Raw genomic sequence first — 20,120 nt, forward strand, 5'->3', positions numbered from 1 at the left:
AATACAAGGATCCGCTCTCTCTTCCAGATATACAAGACCCCCATAATGTAGTCATATGCTCCACCAGAGATGCAGGGGACCACATAATACCAGGATCTATTCCTCCAGAGATTGCGGACCCCCTATAATACAAGAATCTGCTCTCCATAGATCAGGACCCTCATATACGGGTTTGCTCTTCCAGAGACCCCCCATGATGTAAGGATCTTGTCCTCCAGAAAAACAATAATCCTCATAATATAAGGATCTGATCCTCCAGAGACACAGGACCCCCATAATACAGGGATCTACTTCTCCGCATACACAGGACCCCTATAATACAAGGCTCTGCTTTTCCATTGTCACAGGGCCCCATAGTACCAGGATCTGATCCTCCAGAGATATAGGGACCCCCATAATACAAGAGGATCTGCTCCTCCAGTCTGACACAGACACCCCCATAGTACAAGCATCTGCTCCTCCAGAGATCAGATCACTGTAAATCTGCTCCTCCAGTCCTACACACCCTCCCCCTATGCAGCAGGCAGGTTTCGGTTCGGTTACTCGGTCGGTGTCTGCAAAGTTACTAACTTAGTTCAGACTCCTCAGAGTCAGACTTCAGCTCCACCCAGTCCCCGTGGCCACGGTCTGGAGCACTTACCACTGGCACCGACGACGTCACCGTCCAGCTCTCCACCCACAAACAGCACACAGAGAGTGCGAGTGAGTGACCCGAGTCACTGACCGGCGCTGCGGCGCAACGACCGTGAGTGACGACGAATGAACTGAAGCAGCAGCGGTACGGCAGCCTGTCACACGCTCAGTGACGTCAGCCGCCGCTGGCGCTTCCCTGATGCGGAAGTGCCAGCAGCGGTCAGCGCCTCTCAGCGGTTGTCAGGGGCGCACGCAGGGACAGGACTCCTCTTGTCACTGAGTGAGTTACTAGTCACAAGGCAAGCGAACCGGGCGGGTAGTAGCGCAGCAGCACGGGGTGGATTATCTCACTGGTCTGTCTGTGGGGGCGGCAGAATGCCGCCGGCGCCGACGAGGAGCCTAACTTTGAGACATGCAGCCGCAATGCTGCATCATCAGGTGGCCCCGCTGGCGCCCCCTGTCAGCTGCGCCCGGGGCAGATGCCCCGCCTGCCCCCCCCTGGATACGCTACTGCAGACATGTTGCCAAAGATCCACCAACACACCAACAGAAGCACAGCAACAAAATGGCCAGATTGGAGGCTACCAATTGTTGTAGAGGCAATAAATAGGGTTGCTGATGATGATTGAAATTAATTTCAGGCCTAAAAACTGTTAAATGTCCATTTTGGAAAGTTGAGAGAAAAAAACGCAGTACGGATGTCATACGGATTACATACGGAGGATTACATGTGCAAAATACGCAGCCACACCTTGCCAACAGCTTACATACGGAACAGGGAACATTTCTGCGTATCTCAGCCATAAAAAAATGGACCGTATTTTCCTACGCTAGGTCTGACCCCGGCCTATTACTTGCAGCACATGTGTGGCAACCGTGTGCCGCCCGTGTGCCACATCAGTACTACACGGACGGCTGCCGGGGAAGAAGCGTTACAATAAGCGCTGTTCCCTGGCGGCTGGTGCTGAAACCACCTCTCATCATTCTCCCCTGCTTTGCCGGCGATCAGCGCGAGCAGAGGAGAATGATGAGATTTATATTAAAGTCCGAACGATGACACCAGGTGGAGGCTTTTGGGACTCTTACTCCCATTATCCGACACCTGTCGACGCTAATAACAGTGACAGCAGGAGCGGATGATCGGGGTATTCATCAGCCACCGCCTGCGATATAACTAAATGAATGAAAAACCCGGCATGGGTTCCTCCCTATTTTCTTTAACCAACCAGGCAAAACTCACAGCTGGGGCCTGCAACCCTCAGCTGTCAACTTCAGCAAGGTTAGTTCTCAAGGATAGAGGGGTCCCCACGCTGTTTTTTAAATTATTTAAATAAATAATTTAAAAAAAACAGCGTGGGTTCCCCCCATTTTTGACAACCAGCCTTGCTAAAGCTCACAGATGGGGAATGGTATTCTCAGGCTGGTAAGAGGCCATTGATATACACCCCAAGCCTAAAAATAGCAGCCCGCAGCTGCCCAGAAAAGGCACATCTATTAGATACGCCAAGTCTGGCGCTTTGCCTGGCTCTTCCCACTTGCCCTGTAGTGCACAGACCCATTAATTTGAATGGGTCAACCTGTGTCAGTGTCTCCGATACGTGTGAAAAGTGTCACCACATGTACTACTGGAGACACAGATGTGTGAAAGAGGCCTAAAGGGGAATTTGATTTTGGGTTAATCCTTGTTTTGGGCCCATGGCACAAGTACAAATCCAAGCTTCAGCCAAGGATTCCAGTCGAGTAAAAGAAATGTTGGATTTAATCTGACATGTGAATGTAACCAGATCAGACGGGCCTGATTCACTAAGAGGTGTGGGTTTCTTAATGAATCGGGTTCGTCTGAAGAGAGCGGTGTGGCTCCATGTGCCACAGCACAAATCTGACTCCAGTCTCTCTGATAGAGACAGAAGATCTGTGGCGTAAGGCACGCCGTATCTCGTCATGAATTTGACAAGTCCCGTCGTGCCCCAGCTCCACTTATTTTGGAGGAGTTGGCCGATACTCGCATAAATTGCAAAGCCAATATTCTGCGTAAGTGCTTTGATGAATCAAGGCCCAAAACTATGGATAATTACATTTCTATTGTGTGAGAATGAAGCCTAATTTACTTACGGATCTTTTGTTTTGCTTTATATTCCCATAATTACAAAGCAAATATTGCGTTCATTGTTACATACCTTTATGATTTATAAAAAAAATCAACAAAAATGAACTAAGAAGTAGTACACTCACATTAGCGTTTTGCGGGGCTGCGCCGGGCGCAGCCGCGGCGACGCATGCGTCATGCGCCCCTATATTTAACATGGGGGCGCATGGACATGCGTTGTCTTGCGTTTTGTGATGCATGCGTCTTTTTTGGCGCAAGCGTCAGGGCGCAGAGGACGCAGCAAGTTGCATTTTTTTGCGCCTAAAAAGGACGCATGCGTCACAAAACAATGCGTTTTGCATGCGTTTTTGTTTTGCGTTGTGCGTTGCGTCGCCGACGCAGCCCCGCTCAACGCAAATGTGAACGTAGCCTAAAGTAACCACAATGCTGGCGGCATTCCACTTTCTGTTTCAGTGAACAGTAAATATACAAGATCTCCTTCCTTAGGGTACACAGTTAGTAATCGGTAGGCGCTTTCAACACAGCACATGTCCGTTGCTTCCAAAGCGCTGCCGGCTTTTGAACGCAGGTGATTCTCATGTATTCACTGAACCGTGTGGAATCACCACATCCAATACCTTGTACAGGTGGAATTTATCTTGCGGAAATTTTCCACAAGATAAATAGACATTCTGCAGTCTGGAGAGACGCACCGCATGTCCGTCTCCGCGGGTGAACTGGGGGCGTCTCTGGACACATAGCGGGCATGGGATTTCTTGAAATCCCTTCCACTATGCTGTAACATCTGGACGCTACACAAGCACGCAGCGTTCAACCCGCAGCATTTACTGACTGTGTGCACATACCCTTACATGTAAAACTTAATCCTTTACAGAAAGTTTTTTTCTATACAAGTGAATGAGAACTTCAGATTTTCAGTGACGTTAGTTTTGCAATTTTTTAATCTAGAAAAATGTGTATCTCGTAATTTGTATGGAAAAATGTATACTGCAGTCATCCAGGCTAGGATCTAAAGCTTCTAGTCTAAGGCCTCTTTCACACATCTGTGTATCTGATACATGTGAAGACAGTTTTCACACGTAGACCCATTCAAATGAATGGGTCTGTGCATATGTGTTTTTTTTCCATGGACCGTGTGTCCGTGTGCCCCACATGTAGACATGTCTGTTTTTTACCATCAGCACGGGTGGCAAAACGTCCCACACACGTGCACACAAATTGATGTCATCCGTGTGACATGCATCGGCACCGGGAAAGAAGCGCTATAGTAAGCGCTGTTCCCTGGCGGTAGGTGCTGAAGACGGCTATCATAATTCTCCCCTGCTCTACCAGGGAATCGGCGCAAGCAGAGGAGAATGATGAGAGTTATATTAAAGTCAGAACGATGACAGCAGGTGGGGGCTTTTGGGACTCTTTCTCCCATCATCCGACACCTGCTGCTGCTAATAACAGTGACAGGAGGGGATGATTGGGGTATTCCTCTGAGATATCACGGAATAAATGAATGGAAAACCCTCAGCTGTCAGCTTCAGCAAGGTTGGTTATCAAGAATAGAGGGGTCCCATGCCTTATTTTTAATTATTTAAATAATTAAAAAAAATTGTGGGGTCCCCCACATTTTTGACAACCAGCCTTGCTAAAGCAGACAGCTGAGGGCTGGTATTCTCAGGCTGGTAAGGGGCCATTGATATATACCCCAGTCTAAAAACAGCAGCCCGCAGCTGCCAAGAAAAGGCACATCTATTAGATGTGCCAATTCTGGCGCTTCGCTCGGCTCTTCCCACTTGCCCTGTAGCGGTGGCAAGTGGGGTTCATATTTGTGGGGTTGATGTCGCCTTTGTATTTTCAGGTGACATCAAACCCCAAGGTTACTAATGGAGAGGCGCCTATAAGACACCTATCCATTACTAATCCTATAGTTATATGGTAAATACACAGCCAGAATAAAGTCCTTTAATTGAAAAAATGACACAGACTCCTTTAATAATCTCAATTAAACCGTACTTACAACCTCATCTAATTCCATCGAAGCCCTTGACATCCTGTAATAAAAGTAAAATAAATGTCACTGCTGGTGAATGATGCTGCGTTCTCAGCAGCTCATTCACCAGTGGTTCTCAGCCTGGACGGTTGCATCTTGGCACCGTCCAGGTTGAAAACTAATTATCCCCCAGACATGGATTACGGTGTGGGACAGAACGACGGGCTTTGGTGGATTTAGGTGAGGTCGTAAGTATGGTTTAATTGAGATTATTAAAGGTGTCTGTGTCATTTTTTCAATTAAAGGACTTTATTCTGGCTGTGTCTTTATTTACCATATACTTATAGGATTAGTAATGGATAGGTGTCTTATAGGCACCTCTCCATTACTAACCTTGGGGCTTGATGTCACCTGAAAATACAAAGGTGACATCAACCCCACAAATATTAACCCCACTTGCCACCACTACAGGGAAAGTGGGAAGAGCCGGGCAAAGTGACAGAATTGGCGCATCTAATAGATGTGCCTTTTCTGGGCAGCTGCGGGCTGCTATTTTTAGGCTGGGTGCTGTATATCAATGGCCCCTTACCAGCCTGAGAAAACCAGTCCCCATCTGTGAGCTTTAGCAAGGCTGGTTGTCAAAAATGGGGGGACCCCATGCTTTTAAATTATTTATTTAAATAAATTTAATAAACAGCATGGGGACCCCTCTATTCTTGATAACCAACCTTGCTGAAGCTGACAGCTGAGGGTTGCAGCCCCCAGTTGTGAGTTTTGCCTGGTTGGTAAAGAAAATAGGGGGGAACCCACACTGGGTTTTTCATTCATTTATTTTGTTATATCACAGGCGGCGGCTGAGGAATACCCCGATCATCCATTCCTGCTGTCATTGGTATTAGCGGCAGGAAGTGTCGGATGATGGGAGTAAAAGTCTCAAAAGCTCCCACCTGCTGTCATCATTCGGACTTTAATATAACTCTCATCATTCTCCTCTGCTTGTGCTGATTGCCGGCAGGGCAGGGGAGAATGATGAAAGCCGGTTTCAGCACGAGCCGCCAGGGAACAGCGCTTACTGTAATGCTTCTTCCCCGGCGGCACACGGTTGCCACATGTGTGCCACAAGTATTACACACACGGACATCTCCGGTACCGGTTTTCTGGGACTGGAAATATCAGGACGTGTGAAACCGGCCTAACACTGTCTCCTCCACTAGAATTCTCCCATATCACTAAGAAGAACTGAGCAGCACACATTACCCCTATAAGCGCACAGTTCTGCTACTGATGATCACTATGGGGCCATATCATCCCTTCCACGACTCATTCTTCTTTACACTGAAGATAAACATTGGCTGTATATTTAGGGTTATTGTCCTGCTTCAGAATACATTTGGAGTCAGACTCCTCCTGATGGTATTACATGATGTATAACTATCTGACTATATATGTCCTAATTGAGGACACCATTAATCCTGACCAAATCCCAAACTCCATTTGTTGTAATGCAGCAAACTTGCAAGGAACCTTCACCATCCTCCACTGTTGCCTGGGGACACTGATTATGGTACAATCTGCCTTTTACTACAGCCAAATATTTCCCATTTTGACTCATCAGTACAGAACACCTGCCGCCATCTTTCTCCACCCCAGTTCCTGTTTTTGTGCATACATGAATCACTTGACCTTGTTTCCATGCCAAAGGTTTGCTTTCTTGGCCGCCATTTTTCCAGGAATTCCACTTTTGACCAGACATCTCTGACCAGTAGATTTCTTCAGGTGGTTCCCGCTAGTTCCTGCCAGTTGGGAGCTGATGTCACTGGCTGATCACGGTGTCTATGGTCTTTAACACTGTCTGCTGCGCACAAATCACGTCCTCACACAGCTCCATTACTCAAAAATTACAAACTCTACAGCTCTTGGAAAACGGCAACATGAGCAAATGTTATGGGTTTTTTTCTCTCATTTTTTTTCCTACTTAAAAACCCTGTGCATATTTGGCATCGCCGTAATTGTACTGAGAATTATGCGCTTAGCTATCTCCGTCACCCCTACTTCTACCTGGCCATGGTGCTGCAGCCAGACAGAACGGGAGACAATAGAAAGCCCGCATTCTGGTGACTGGTGCTGGTTGTGATCTATCAACAACTTTCTCATCCCTATAAGATATGGAGATACTATTAAGGGCTGCTATTCTCTCCCGCAAGAGGACTGGGCTGATTATACTAATGACACTCAGCTCAAACTCTGGCAGAGATTAATCCAAGTCTCACCTGAGTGTGATCACAGAGGTGCGGAGAAGATGGAGAACTTAATTTATCCATCTTCTCCATTGTCTGTCGGACTGCACTTGGATGACATCCGAGTGCAGTCCAATGTTTCCCAGGCACCCACAGATCTGTCTGCATTGATGTGCGTGACCTGATTATCGGATGCACCCGAGCATGCTGCCATTGTTTTCTCATGATAAAACATCGGCTAGCACTCGGCTGTTATACGCCAGTGTGACCGAGCCATAAAGACTGCACAGCAGACTGGCTGGGAGTAACATAGTTATTAAAGGGAACCTGTCACCCCGTTTTTTGAGATTGAGCTATAAATACTGTTAAATAGGGCCTGCGCTGTGTGTTCCTATAGTGTATGTAGTGTACCCCGATTCCCTATGTATGCTGAGAAATAACTTACCAAAGTCGCCGTTTTCGCCTGTCAATCAGGCTGGTCAGGTCGGGAGGGCGTGGTGACATCGGTGGTTCTTCCTCAGCTTTACGTTGGTGGCGTAGTGGTGTAGTGGTGAAGACACAGCGCGCGATCTGCGCTGTAATCCCTTGCATCGGTGGGGGCGGCCATCTTCCTGGGGCCGCGCGTGCGCAGATCGAGTGCTCTGCTGCACGGGGCTTCAGGAAAATGGCCGCGGGATGCCGCGCGTGCGCATTAGAGATCGCGGCGGCCATTTTCCCAAAGCCGAGATGCAAACTCGGCTTTGGGAAAATGGCCGCCGCGATCTCTAATGCGCACGCGCGGCATCCCGCGGCCATTTTCCTGAAGCCCCGTGCAGCAGAGCACTCGATCTGCGCACGCGCGGCCCCAGGAAGATGGCCGCCCCCACCGATGCAAGGGATTACAGCGCAGATCGCGCGCTGTGTCTTCACCACTACACCACTACGCCACCAACGTAAAGCTGAGGAAGAACCAGCGATGTCACCACGCCCTCCCGACCTGACCAGCCTGATTGACAGGCGAAAACGGCGACTTTGGTAAGTTATTTCTCAGCATACATAGGGAATCGGGGTACACTACATACACTATAGGAACACACAGCGCAGGCCCTATTTAACAGTATTTATAGCTCAATCTCAAAAAACGGGGTGACAGGTTCCCTTTAAGGTTGAAGGAAGACTCTGAGTCCATCTAGTTCAACCCAGGCCGCCTGTAGGACGAATCAGGAGGATGGTGCTTGCTCTCTGACTACATGAGACGACCGAGCAGCTTCTTGTCCCGCTGTTACTATTGTTAATAAAGCTGTTAGTAAAAAAATAAAAAACAAACAAAAAACAGTGGTGACAGCAGGAAGTGACGCTCGGCCAATCAGTGCGCGCGGCCGTGTTGCCGGGCAGCGCTCTAGGCGTGGGACGTGCGCGCTCCCGCTTACAATCTGACGAGGTCGCGCTGCTCGTCCGTGTGGTGGGCACAGTACTGAGCACTAGCTGCAAGCGGAGAGTGATCCCCCGAATCCGCCGACGCCCCACAGTCACCGCCTCCCCGGGGCTCGGAGATGGGGTGCTGTTTCTCCAAACAAGCAAAGAGGAAGGAAAGCTGCAAGGAGTCTGCGGGAGGAGAGGAGCTGCAGCAGGTGGATGGTGGGGAGAGCAAGCAGTACAGCTGGGACAAGAGGGAGAAGGTGAGCGCTGCCTCCAGGGGAGGGTCTGTCAGCCCGGTCCGGGGACACTAACACCCCAGTACCAGAGCATTAGAGGGGCGTTTATCATGTGCCCATGGGTGGGACGGTGCTGGGCTATTAGCTCTCATGGCCACTAATACCCCAGTACCAGAGCATTAGAGGGGCGTTTGTCATGTGCCCATGGGTGGGACGGTGCTGGGCTATTAGCTCTCATGGCCACTAATACCCCAGTACCAGAGCATTAGAGGGGCATTTGTCATGTGCCCATGGGTGGGACGTGCTGGGCTGTTAGCTCTCATGGCCACTAATACCCCAGTACCAGAGCATTAGAGGGGCGTTTGTCATGTGCCCATGGGTGGGACGTGCTGGGCTGTTAGCTCTCATGGCCACTAATACCCCAGTACCAGAGCATTAGAGGGGCGTTTGTCATGTGCCCATGGGTGGGACGGTGCTGGGCTATTAGCTCTCATGGCCACTAATACCCCAGTACCAGAGCATTAGAGGGGCGTTTGTCATGTGCCCATGGGTGGGACGGTGCTGGGCTATTAGCTCTCATGGCCACTAATACCCCAGTACCAGAGCATTAGAGGGGCGTTTGTCATGTGCCCATGGGTGCGACGGTGCTGGGCTATTAGCTCTCATGGCCACTAATACCCCAGTACCAGAGCATTAGAGGGGCGTTTGTCATGTGCCCATGGGTGGGACGGTGCTGGGCTATTAGCTCTCATGGCCACTAATACCCCAGTACCAGAGCATTAGAGGGGCGTTTGTCATGTGCCCATGGGTGGGACGGTGCTGGGCTATTAGCTCTCATGGCCACTAATACCCCAGTACCAGAGCATTAGAGGGGCGTTTGTCATGTGCCCATGGGTGGGACGGTGCTGGGCTATTAGCTCTCATGGCCACTAATACCCCAGTACCAGAGCATTAGAGGGGCGTTTGTCATGTGCCCATGGGTGGGACGGTGCTGGGCTGTTAGCTCTCATGGCCACTAATACCCCAGTACCAGAGCATTAGAGGGGCGTTTGTCATGTGCCTATGGGTGGGACGTGCTGGGCTGTTAGCTCTCATGGCCACTAATACCCCAGTACCAGAGCATTAGAGGGGCGTTTATCATGTGCCTATGGGTGGGACGTGCTGGGCTGTTAGCTCTCATGGCCACTAATACTCCAGTACCAGAGCATTAGAGGGGCGTTTGTCTTGTATCTGAAACTCAACATCTCCAAAACTGAACTTCTTCTGCTCCCGCCATCTACTAAACTCCCTAAATCTGACATTTCCCTCTCCATGGGTGGCACCATAATAACACCCCGGCAGCAGGCGCGCTGTCTGGGTGTTAGATTTGACTCCGATCTCTCCTTCACCTCCCATTTACAATCTCTGGCCCGCTCGTGCCGCTTACACCTAAAGAACAGCTCTAGAATCCGCCCTTTTCTCACCATTGAAACAACAAAAACCCTCACTGTCGCCCTGATCCACTCCCGCCTGGACTACTGTAATGTTCTACTAATTGGCCTCCCCCTTACTCGACTATCCCCTCTCCAGTCTATCCTTAATGCAGCAGCCAGGGTCGTCCATCTGGCTAATTGTTACTCGGACTCGTCCGCTCTTCGCCAGTCGTTACACTGGCTGCCCATTCATTACAGGATACAATTCAAAGTACTTGTTCTCACCCACAAAGCTCTCCACAGTGCGGCACCCCCATACATCTCCTCCCTCATTTCGGTCTATCGGCCTAGCCCGACCGCTGCACTCTGCAAATGACTTTCAATTAACCTCTGCACTAATCCGTACCTCCCACTCCCGACTCCAAGACTTCTCCCGTGCTGCGCCAATCCTCTGGAATGCTCTACCCCAAGATATTAGGACCATCCACAATTTGCATAGTTTTAGGCGCCCGCTCAAAACACATTTGTTCAGAGCGGCCTATCACATTCAGTAATCAAAGTCATTTTATGTTTGTGTGTGTAGCCCATTCACTTTCTCCATCTACCCCCCACCCCCTGAAGATGGCTGGACCATCATTGTACATACATCATTGTAAATACACACCTGTACTTTGTATCTCCCCCACCTCATTGTAGATTGTAAGCTCTCACGAGCAGGGTCGTTTTATTTCGCTTTTATTATTGTATTGTTAACGTTGTTACTTTTTGTGTTTGAAACTGTTAAACTGTAAATCGCTGCGGTATATGTTGGCGCTATATAAATAAAGATTATTATTATTATTATTATTATTGTGCCCCATGGGTGGGACGGTGCTGGGCTATTAGCTCTCATGGCCACTAATACTCCAGTACCAGAGCATTAGAGGGGTGTTTGTCATTTGCACAGGATCCTCCAGACATGTATAGGTAATGGAGACCCCACCATTGGGACCCCCGGTATCAGGTGACGCTGTCCGTGGAGAGGTGGTCAGAACCCTCACACATGAATAGCAATCCTGGCCACTTCTTCCCTGACAGCGGCAAGCAATGGAGTACGAGACGGGTCCGAATACCATGGATGGGGGGCTGCATCTCTCCTACATCTATAAGGTGTCGTAAATGTGTGGTATGGGAATAGCCCCTTAGTGTGATAAGCATTATGTGCCCCCTGCCTAGCCCCGCTGTCACCTGAAGTCTGCAGGGAAACTACACTGTGAGGCGTACTGGTCTGTACAGGATCAGTGAAAGCAAGAACCTCCAACATGGTATTTTCTGAAATACTGCCTGCACCACGTGCTACGCCAGAGAGGCAACGGGAGATTGGGGAGGTTAATGAGTGGCTCAAGAATTGGTGTAGGAAGGAGGGGTTTGGGTTCCTGCAGAACTGGGCCGACTTCTCAGTTGGCTACAGGCTCTACGCTAGGGACAGGCTGCACCTCAATGGGGAAGGTGCAGCTGTGATGGGGGAGAAAATGGCTAGAAGGTTGGAGGAGTGTTTAAACTAGGGATTGGGGGAAAGGTATTCATTTTATAGGAGGGTAAGATAGTGCAGATAGAAACCTGGGCACAAATAAGGAAGATGGGGGTGGCGGTGGCATGGGGGGTGGGGATAGAACAGTTAATAATTTAAGAAAGAATAGAAGTACAGAGAGGAACATCAAGTGCATGTATACTAATGCCAGAAGCCTCGCCAACAAAATGGACGAATTAGAATTAATGTTGTTGGAGCATAATTATGACATGGTGGGGATATCTGAAATGTGGCTGGATGAGAGCCATGACTGGGCTGTTAACTTGCAGGGCTATAGCCTGTTCAGAAATGACCGTACAGATAAGCGAGGGGGAGGGGTGTGTCTATATGTAAAATCATCCTTAAAACCCATCCGGCGTGATATTATAGGTGAATCTAATGAAAATGTAGAGTCCCTGTGGGTGGAGATGATAGGAGGGGGAAAAAATAATAAATTACTGATAGGGGTTTGTTATAAATCTCCAAAAATAATGGAAGCAATGGAGAATATCTGATAGGGGTTTGTTATAAATCTCCAAAAATAATGGAAGCAATGGAGAATATCCTCGTAAAGCAAATGGATGAAGCTGCGACTCAAGGGGAAGTCATTATTATGGGGGACTTCAACTACCCTGAAATAGATTGGGGAACAGAAACCTGCAGTTCCAGCAAAGGTAATCGGTTTTTGACAACTATGAGAGACAATTACCTTTCACAACTGGTTCAGGACCCAACAAGAAGGGGGGCACTGCTAGACCTAATATTAACCAACAGGCCAGACAGCATATCAAATATAAGGGTTGGGGGTCACTTGGGGAATAGTGATCACAAAATAATAAGTTTTCATGTATCCTTTAATAAGATGTATAGTAGAGGGGTTACAAGGACACTAAACTTCAGGGGGGCAAATTTCCAACAGATGAGAGAGGATCTTGGTGCAATTAACTGGGACGATATCCTGAGACACAAAAATACACAAAGAAAATGGGAGACATTTATTAGTATCCTGGATAGGACCTGTGCACAGTATATACCGTATGGGAATAAACATACTAGAAATAGGAAGAAACCAATATGGCTAAATAGAGCTGTAAGGGGCGCAATAAGTGTCAAAAAGAAAGCATTTAGAGAATTAAAGGAAGTAGGTAGTGATGAGGCAATAAATATAGAAAATTAAATAAATTCTGTAAAAAGCAAATTAAGGCAGCAAAGATTAAGACAGAGACTCATTGCCAGGGAGAGTAAAAATAATCCCAAAATATTCTTTAACTACGTAAATAGTAAGAAACTAAAAAATGATAGTGTTGGCCCCCTTAACCCCTTCCCGACCCATGACGCCACGTAGGCGTCATGAAAGTCGGTGCCATTCCGACCCATGACGCCTATGCGGCGTCATGGAAAGATCGCGTCCCTGCAGATCGGGTGAAAGGGTTAACTCCCATTTCACCCGATCTGCAGGGACAGGGGGAGTGGTAGTTTAGCCCAGGGGGGGTGGCTTCACCCCCTCGTGGCTACGATCGCTCTGATTGGCTGTTGAAAGTGAAACTGCCAATCAGAGCGATTTGTAATATTTCACCTATTATAACGGGTGAAATATTACAATCCAGCCATGGCCGATGCTGAAATATCATCGGCCATGGCTGGAAATACTAGTGCGCCCCCCCAGCCCTCCGATCTGGCCGGTACACTGCTCCGGCTCCCCTCCGTCCAGTGCTCCGCTCCCCCCCGTGCTCTTGTCCGCTCCCCCCGTGCTCCAATCACCCCCCCGTGCTCCGTTCCACCCCCCCGTGCTCCATTTCAGCCCCCCCGTGCTCCGTTCCACGCCCCCCGTGCTCCGTTCCACGCCCCCCGTGCTCCGTTCCACGCCCCCCGTGCTCCGTTCCACGCCCCCCCGTGCTCCGTTCCACGCCCCCCGTGCTCCGTTCCACGCCCCCGTGCTCCGTTCCACGCCCCCCGTGCTCCGTTCCACGCCCCCCGTGCTCCGTTCCACGCCCCCCGTGCTCCGTTCCACGCCCCCCGTGCTCCGTTCCACGCCCCCCGTGCTCCGTTCCACGCCCCCCGTGCTCCGTTCCACGCCCCCCGTGCTCCGTTCCACGCCCCCCGTGCTCCGTTCCACGCCCCCCGTGCTCCGTTCCACGCCCCCCGTGCTCCGTTCCACGCCCCCCGTGCTCCGTTCCACGCCCCCCGTGCTCCGTTCCACGCCCCCCGTGCTCCGTTCCACGCCCCCCGTGCTCCGTTCCACGCCCCCCGTGCTCCGTTCCACGCCCCCCGTGCTCCGTTCCACGCCCCCCGTGCTCCGTTCCACGCCCCCCGTGCTCCGTTCCACGCCCCCCGTGCTCCGTTCCACGCCCCCCGTGCTCCGTTCCACGCCCCCCGTGCTCCGTTCCACGCCCCCCGTGCTCCGTTCCACGCCCCCCCGTGCTCCGTTCCACGCCCCCCGTGCTCCGTTCCACGCCCCCCGTGCTCCGTTCCACGCCCCCCGTGCTCCGTTCCACGCCCCCCGTGCTCCGTTCCACGCCCCCCGTGCTCCGTTCCACGCCCCCCGTGCTCCGTTCCACGCCCCCCGTGCTCCGTTCCACGCCCCCCGTGCTCCGTTCCACGCCCCCCGTGCTCCGTTCCACGCCCCCCGTGCTCCGTTCCACGCCCCCCGTGCTCCGTTCCACGCCCCCCGTGCTCCGTTCCACGCCCCCCGTGCTCCGTTCCACGCCCCCCGTGCTCCGTTCCACGCCCCCCGTGCTCCGTTCCACGCCCCCCGTGCTCCGTTCCACGCCCCCCGTGCTCCGTTCCACGCCCCCCGTGCTCCGTTCCACGCCCCCCGTGCTCCGTTCCACGCCCCCCCGTGCTCCGTTCCACGCCCCCCCGTGCTCCGTTCCACGCCCCCCCGTGCTCCGTTCCACGCCCCCCCGTGCTCCGTTCCACGCCCCCCCGTGCTCCGTTCCACGCCCCCCCGTGCTCCGTTCCACGCCCCCCCGTGCTCCGTTCCACGCCCCCCCGTGCTCCGTTCCACGCCCCCCGTGCTCCGTTCCACGCCCCCGTGCTCCGTTCCACGCCCCCGTGCTCCGTTCCACGCCCCCCGTGCTCCGTTCCACGCCCCCCGTGCTCCGTTCCACGCCCCCCGTGCTCCGTTCCACGCCCCCCGTGCTCCGTTCCACGCCCCCGTGCTCCGTTCCACGCCCCCCGTGCTCCGTTCCACGCCCCCCGTGCTCCGTTCCACGCCCCCCGTGCTCCGTTCCACGCCCCCCGTGCTCCGTTCCACGCCCCCCGTGCTCCGTTCCACGCCCCCCGTGCTCCGTTCCACGCCCCCCGTGCTCCGTTCCACGCCCCCCGTGCTCCGTTCCACGCCCCCCGTGCTCCGTTCCACGCCCCCCGTGCTCCGTTCCACGCCCCCCGTGCTCCGTTCCACGCCCCCCGTGCTCCGTTCCACGCCCCCCGTGCTCCGTTCCACGCCCCCCGTGCTCCGTTCCACGCCCCCCGTGCTCCGTTCCACGCCCCCCGTGCTCCGTTCCACGCCCCCCGTGCTCCGTTCCACGCCCCCCGTGCTCCGTTCCACGCCCCCCGTGCTCCGTTCCACGCCCCCGTGCTCCGTTCCACGCCCCCCGTGCTCCGTTCCACGCCCCCCGTGCTCCGTTCCACGCCCCCCGTGCTCCGTTCCACGCCCCCCGTGCTCCGTTCCACGCCCCCCGTGCTCCGTTCCACGCCCCCCGTGCTCCGTTCCACGCCCCCCGTGCTCCGTTCCACGCCCCCCGTGCTCCGTTCCACGCCCCCCGTGCTCCGTTCCACGCCCCCCGTGCTCCGTTCCACGCCCCCCGTGCTCCGTTCCACGCCCCCCGTGCTCCGTTCCACGCCCCCCGTGCTCCGTTCCACGCCCCCCGTGCTCCGTTCCACGCCCCCCGTGCTCCGTTCCACGCCCCCCGTGCTCCGTTCCACGCCCCCCGTGCTCCGTTCCACGCCCCCCGTGCTCCGTTCCACGCCCCCCGTGCTCCGTTCCACGCCCCCCGTGCTCCGTTCCACGCCCCCCGTGCTCCGTTCCACGCCCCCCGTGCTCCGTTCCACGCCCCCCGTGCTCCGTTCCACGCCCCCCGTGCTCCGTTCCACGCCCCCCGTGCTCCGTTCCACGCCCCCCGTGCTCCGTTCCACGCCCCCCGTGCTCCGTTCCACGCCCCCCGTGCTCCGTTCCACGCCCCCCGTGCTCCGTTCCACGCCCCCCGTGCTCCGTTCCACCCCTCCCGCGCTCCGATTCCCCCCCCCCCGCGCTCCGATTCCCCCCCCCCGCGCTCCGATTCCCCCCCCCCCCCGTGGTCCCCCCCCCACCCCATCATACTTACCGATCCAGCCGGGGTCCCGTCCGTCTTCTCCCTGGGCGCCGCCATCTTCCAAAATGGCGGGCGCATGCGCAGTGCGCCCGCCGAATCTGCCGGCCGGCAGATTCGTTCCAAAGTGCATTTTGATCACTGAGATAGATTATATCTCAGTGATCAAAATAAAAAAAATAATAAATGACCCCCCCCCCCCCCCTTTGTCACCCCCATAGGTAGGGACAATAAAAAAATAAAGAAATTTTTTTTTTTCCACTAATGTTAGAATAGGGGTAGGGTTAGGGCTAGGGTTAGGGTTTCGGTATGTGCACACGTATTCTGGTCCTCTGCGGATTTTTCCGCTGCGGATTTGATAAATCCGCAGTGCTAAACCGCTGCGGATTTATGGCGGATTTACCGCGGTTTTTCTGCGCATTTCACTGCGGTTTTACAACTGCGATTTTCTATTTGAGCAGTTGTAAAACCGCTGCGGAATCCGCACAAAGAAGTGACATGCTGCGGAATGTAAACCGCTGCGTTTCCGTGCAGTTTTTCCGCAGCATGGGCACAGCGATTTTTGTTTCCCGTAGGTTTACATTGAACTGTAAACTCATGGGAAACTCCTGCGGATCCGCAGCGTTTTCCGCAGCGTGTGCACATACCTTTAGGCTATGTTCACACCTTGCGGCGTCCCTCTGCGGGTTTTCCCGCAGCGGATTTGATAAATCTGCAGGGCAAAACAACTGCGGTTCTCCCTGCAGATTTATCGCGGTTTGTTCCGCGTTTTCCGCTGCGGGTTTCCGCCTATACTATTGATGCTGCATATGCAGCAATATGCAGCATCAATAGTAATGTTAAAAATAATAAAAATTGGTTATACTCACCCTCTGACGTCCCGATCCCTCGGCGCTGCACCCGGCGGTCCGGTTCCAGAGATGCTGTGCGAGAAGGACCCTTCGTGACGTCACGGTCATGTGACCGCGACGTCACCGCAGGTCCTGGTCGCACAGCAACTCTGACCGGACAGCCGCGTGCAGCGCCCAGGAGCTCCGGACGTCAGAGGGTGAGTATAACCAGATTTTTTTATTTTTTAACCCCAAATATGGTTCCCAGGGCCTGGAGGAGAGTCTCCTCTCCTCCACCCCGGGTACCACCCGCACATTATCCGCTTACTTCCCGCAACGTGGGCACAGCCCCATGCGGGAAGTAAGCGGTTCAATGTATTTCTATGGGTGCAGAATCGCAGCGATTCTGCACAAAGAAGTGACATGCTGCGGGTTGTAAACTGCTGCGTTCCCGCGCGGTTTTTCCCGCAGCATGTGCACAGCGGTTTGCGGTTTCCATAGGGTTTACATGTTACTGTAAACGCTATGGAAACTGCTGCGGACCCGCAGCATCAAAATCGCGGCGGTTCCGCGGTAAAAACCGCTAAGTGTGAATATAGCCTTAGAATTAGGCTATGTGCACACGGTGCGGATTTGGCTGCGGATCCGCAGCAGTGTTCAATCAGGTTTACAGTACCATGTAAACATATGAAAAACCAAATCCGCTGTGCCCATGGTGCGGAAAATACCGCGCGGAAACGCTGCGTTGTATTTTCCGCAGCATGTCAATTCTTTGTGCGGATTCCGCAGCGTTTTACACCTGTTCCTCAATAGGAATCCGCAGGTGAAATCCGCACAAAAAACACTGGAAATCCGCGGAAAATCCGCAGGTAAAACGCAGTGCCTTTTACCCGCGGATTTTTCAAAAATGGTGCGAAAATATCTCACATGAATCCGCAACGTGGGCACATAGCCTTAGGGTTAGGGTTGGAATTAGGGTTGTGGTTATGGTTAGGGGTGTGTTGGGGTTAGGGTTGTGGTTAGGGGTGTGTTGCGGTTAGGGTTGTGTTTAGGGTTATGGCTACAGTTGGGATTAGGGCTAGGGGTGTGTTGGGGTTAGTGTTGGAGGTAGAATTGAGGGGTTACCACTGTTTAGGCACATCAGGAGTCTCCAAACGCAACATGGCGCCACCATTGATTCCAGCCAATCTCGTATTCAAAAGGTCAAATGGTGCTCCCTCACTTCCGAGCCCTGACGTGTGCCCAAACAGTGGTTTACCCCCACATATGGGGTACCAGCATACTCAGGACAAACTGCGCAACAATTACTGGGGTCCAATTTCTCCTGTTACCCTTGTGAATCAAAAAAAATGCTTGCTAAAACATCATTTTTGAGGAAAGAAAAATGATTTTTTATTTTCACGGCTCTGCGTTGTAAACGTCTGTGAAGCACTTGGGGGTTCAAAGTGCTCACCACATATCTAGATAAGTTCCTTGGGGGGTCTAATTTCTAAAATGGGGTCACTTGTGGGGGTTTCTACTGTTTAGGCACACCAGGGGCTCTGCAAACGCAACGTGACACCCGCAGACCATTCCATCAAAGTCTGCATTTCAAAAGTCACTACTTCCCTTCTGAGCCCCGACGTGTGCCCAAACAGTGGTTTACCCCCACTCATGGGGTATCAGCGTACTCAGGAGAAACTGGACAACAACTTTTGGGGTCCAATTTCTCCTGTAACCCTTGGGAAAATAAAAAATTCTGGGCTAAATAATTATTTTTGAGGAAAGAAAACGTATTTATTATTTTCACGGCTCTGCATTATAAACTTCTATGAAGCACTTGGGGGTTCAAAGTGCTCACCACACATCTAGATAAGTTCCTTTCGGGGTCTAGTTTCCAAAATGCGGTCACTTGTGGGGGGTTTCTACTGTTAAGCCACATCAGGGGCTCTGCAAACGCAACGTGACGCCCACAGAGCATTCCATCAAAGTCTGCATTTCAAAACGTCACTACTTCACTTCCGAGCCCCGGCATGTGCCCAAACAGTGATTTACCCCCACATATGGGATATCATCGTACTCAGGAGAAACTGGACAACAACTTTTGGGGTCAAATTTCTCCTGTTACCCTTGGGAAAATAAAAAATTGCAGGCTAAAAGATCATTTTTGAGAAAATAATTTTTTTTTTTTTTTTTTCATGGCTCTGCGTTATAAACTTCTGTGAAGCACTTGGGGGTTCAAAGTCCTCACCACACATCTAGATTAGTTCCTTTGGGGGTCTAATTTCCAAAATGGTGTCATTTCTAGGGGATCTCCAATGTTTAGGCACACAGGGGCTCTCCAAACGTGACATGGTGTCCGCTAATGATTGGAGCTAATTTTCCATTTAAAAAGCCAAATGGCGTGCCATCCCTTCCGAGCCCTGCCGTGCGCCCAAACAGTGGTTTACCCCCACATATGGGGTATCTGCGTACTCAGGACAAACAGGACAACAATATTTGGGGTCCAATTTCTCCTATTATCCTTGACAAAATAGGAAATTCCAGGCTAAAAAATCATTTTTGAGGAAAGAAAAATTATTTTTTATTTTCATGGCTCTGCGTTATAAACTTCTGTGAAGCACCTGGGGGTTTAAAGTGCTCAATATGCATCTAGATAAGTTCCTTGGGGGGTCTAGTTTCCAAAATGGGGTCACTTGTGGGGGAGCTCCAATGTTTAGGCACACAGGGGCTCTCCAAACGCGACATGGTGTCCGCTAACAATTGGAGCTAATTTTCCATTCAAAAAGTCAAATGGCGCTCCTTCCCTTCCGAGCCTTACCATGTGCCCAAACAGTGGTTTACCCCCACATGTGAGGTATTGGTGTACTCAGGAGAAATTGCCCAACACATTTTAGGATCCATTTTATCCTGTTGCCCATGTGAAAATGAAAAAATTGAGGCTAAAAGAATTTTTTTGTGAAAAAAAAAGTACTTTTTCATTTTTACGGATTAATTTGTGAAGCACCTGGGGGTTCAAAGTGCTCACTATGCATCTAGATAAGTTCCTTGGGGCGTCTAGTTTCCAAAATGGGGTCACTTGTGGGGGAGCTCCAATTTTTAGGCACACGGGGGCTCTCCAAACGTGACATGGTGTCCGCTAAAGAGTGGAGCCAATTTTTCATTCAAAAAGTCAAATGGCGCTCCTTCCCTTCCAAGCCCTGCCGTGCGCCCAAACAGTGGTTTACCCCCACATATGAGGTATCAGCGTACTCAGGACAAATTGGACAACAACTTTCGTGGTTCAGTTTCTCCTTTTACCATTGGGAAAATAAAAAAATTGTTGCTAAAAGATAATTTTTGTGACTAAAAAGTTAAATGTTCATTTTTTCCTTCCATGTTGCTTCTGCTGCTGTGAAGCACCTGAAGGGTTAATAAACTTCTTGAATGTGGTTTTGAGTACCTTGAG

The 20,120-nt window shown here is 51.8% G+C and overlaps 1 protein-coding gene across 1 annotated transcript in view; it reads left to right on the plus strand.

The window, feature by feature from the left end:
• The first annotated feature begins 8,359 nt into the window (after nucleotides 1-8,359).
• RP2 (RP2 activator of ARL3 GTPase) overlaps nucleotides 8,360-20,120 on the plus strand; it is a 50,632-nt gene continuing 38,871 nt past the window's right edge. The window contains exon 1 of the mRNA XM_069757853.1: nucleotides 8,360-8,616. Coding sequence (XP_069613954.1) covers nucleotides 8,491-8,616 — 126 coding nt within the window. The 5' untranslated portion in view covers nucleotides 8,360-8,490. The remainder of the gene's footprint in view (nucleotides 8,617-20,120) is intronic.

Source organism: Ranitomeya imitator, chromosome 3, assembly GCF_032444005.1.
Source record: "Ranitomeya imitator isolate aRanImi1 chromosome 3, aRanImi1.pri, whole genome shotgun sequence".
In the NCBI taxonomy this organism is placed as follows: Eukaryota; Metazoa; Chordata; class Amphibia; order Anura; family Dendrobatidae; genus Ranitomeya; species Ranitomeya imitator.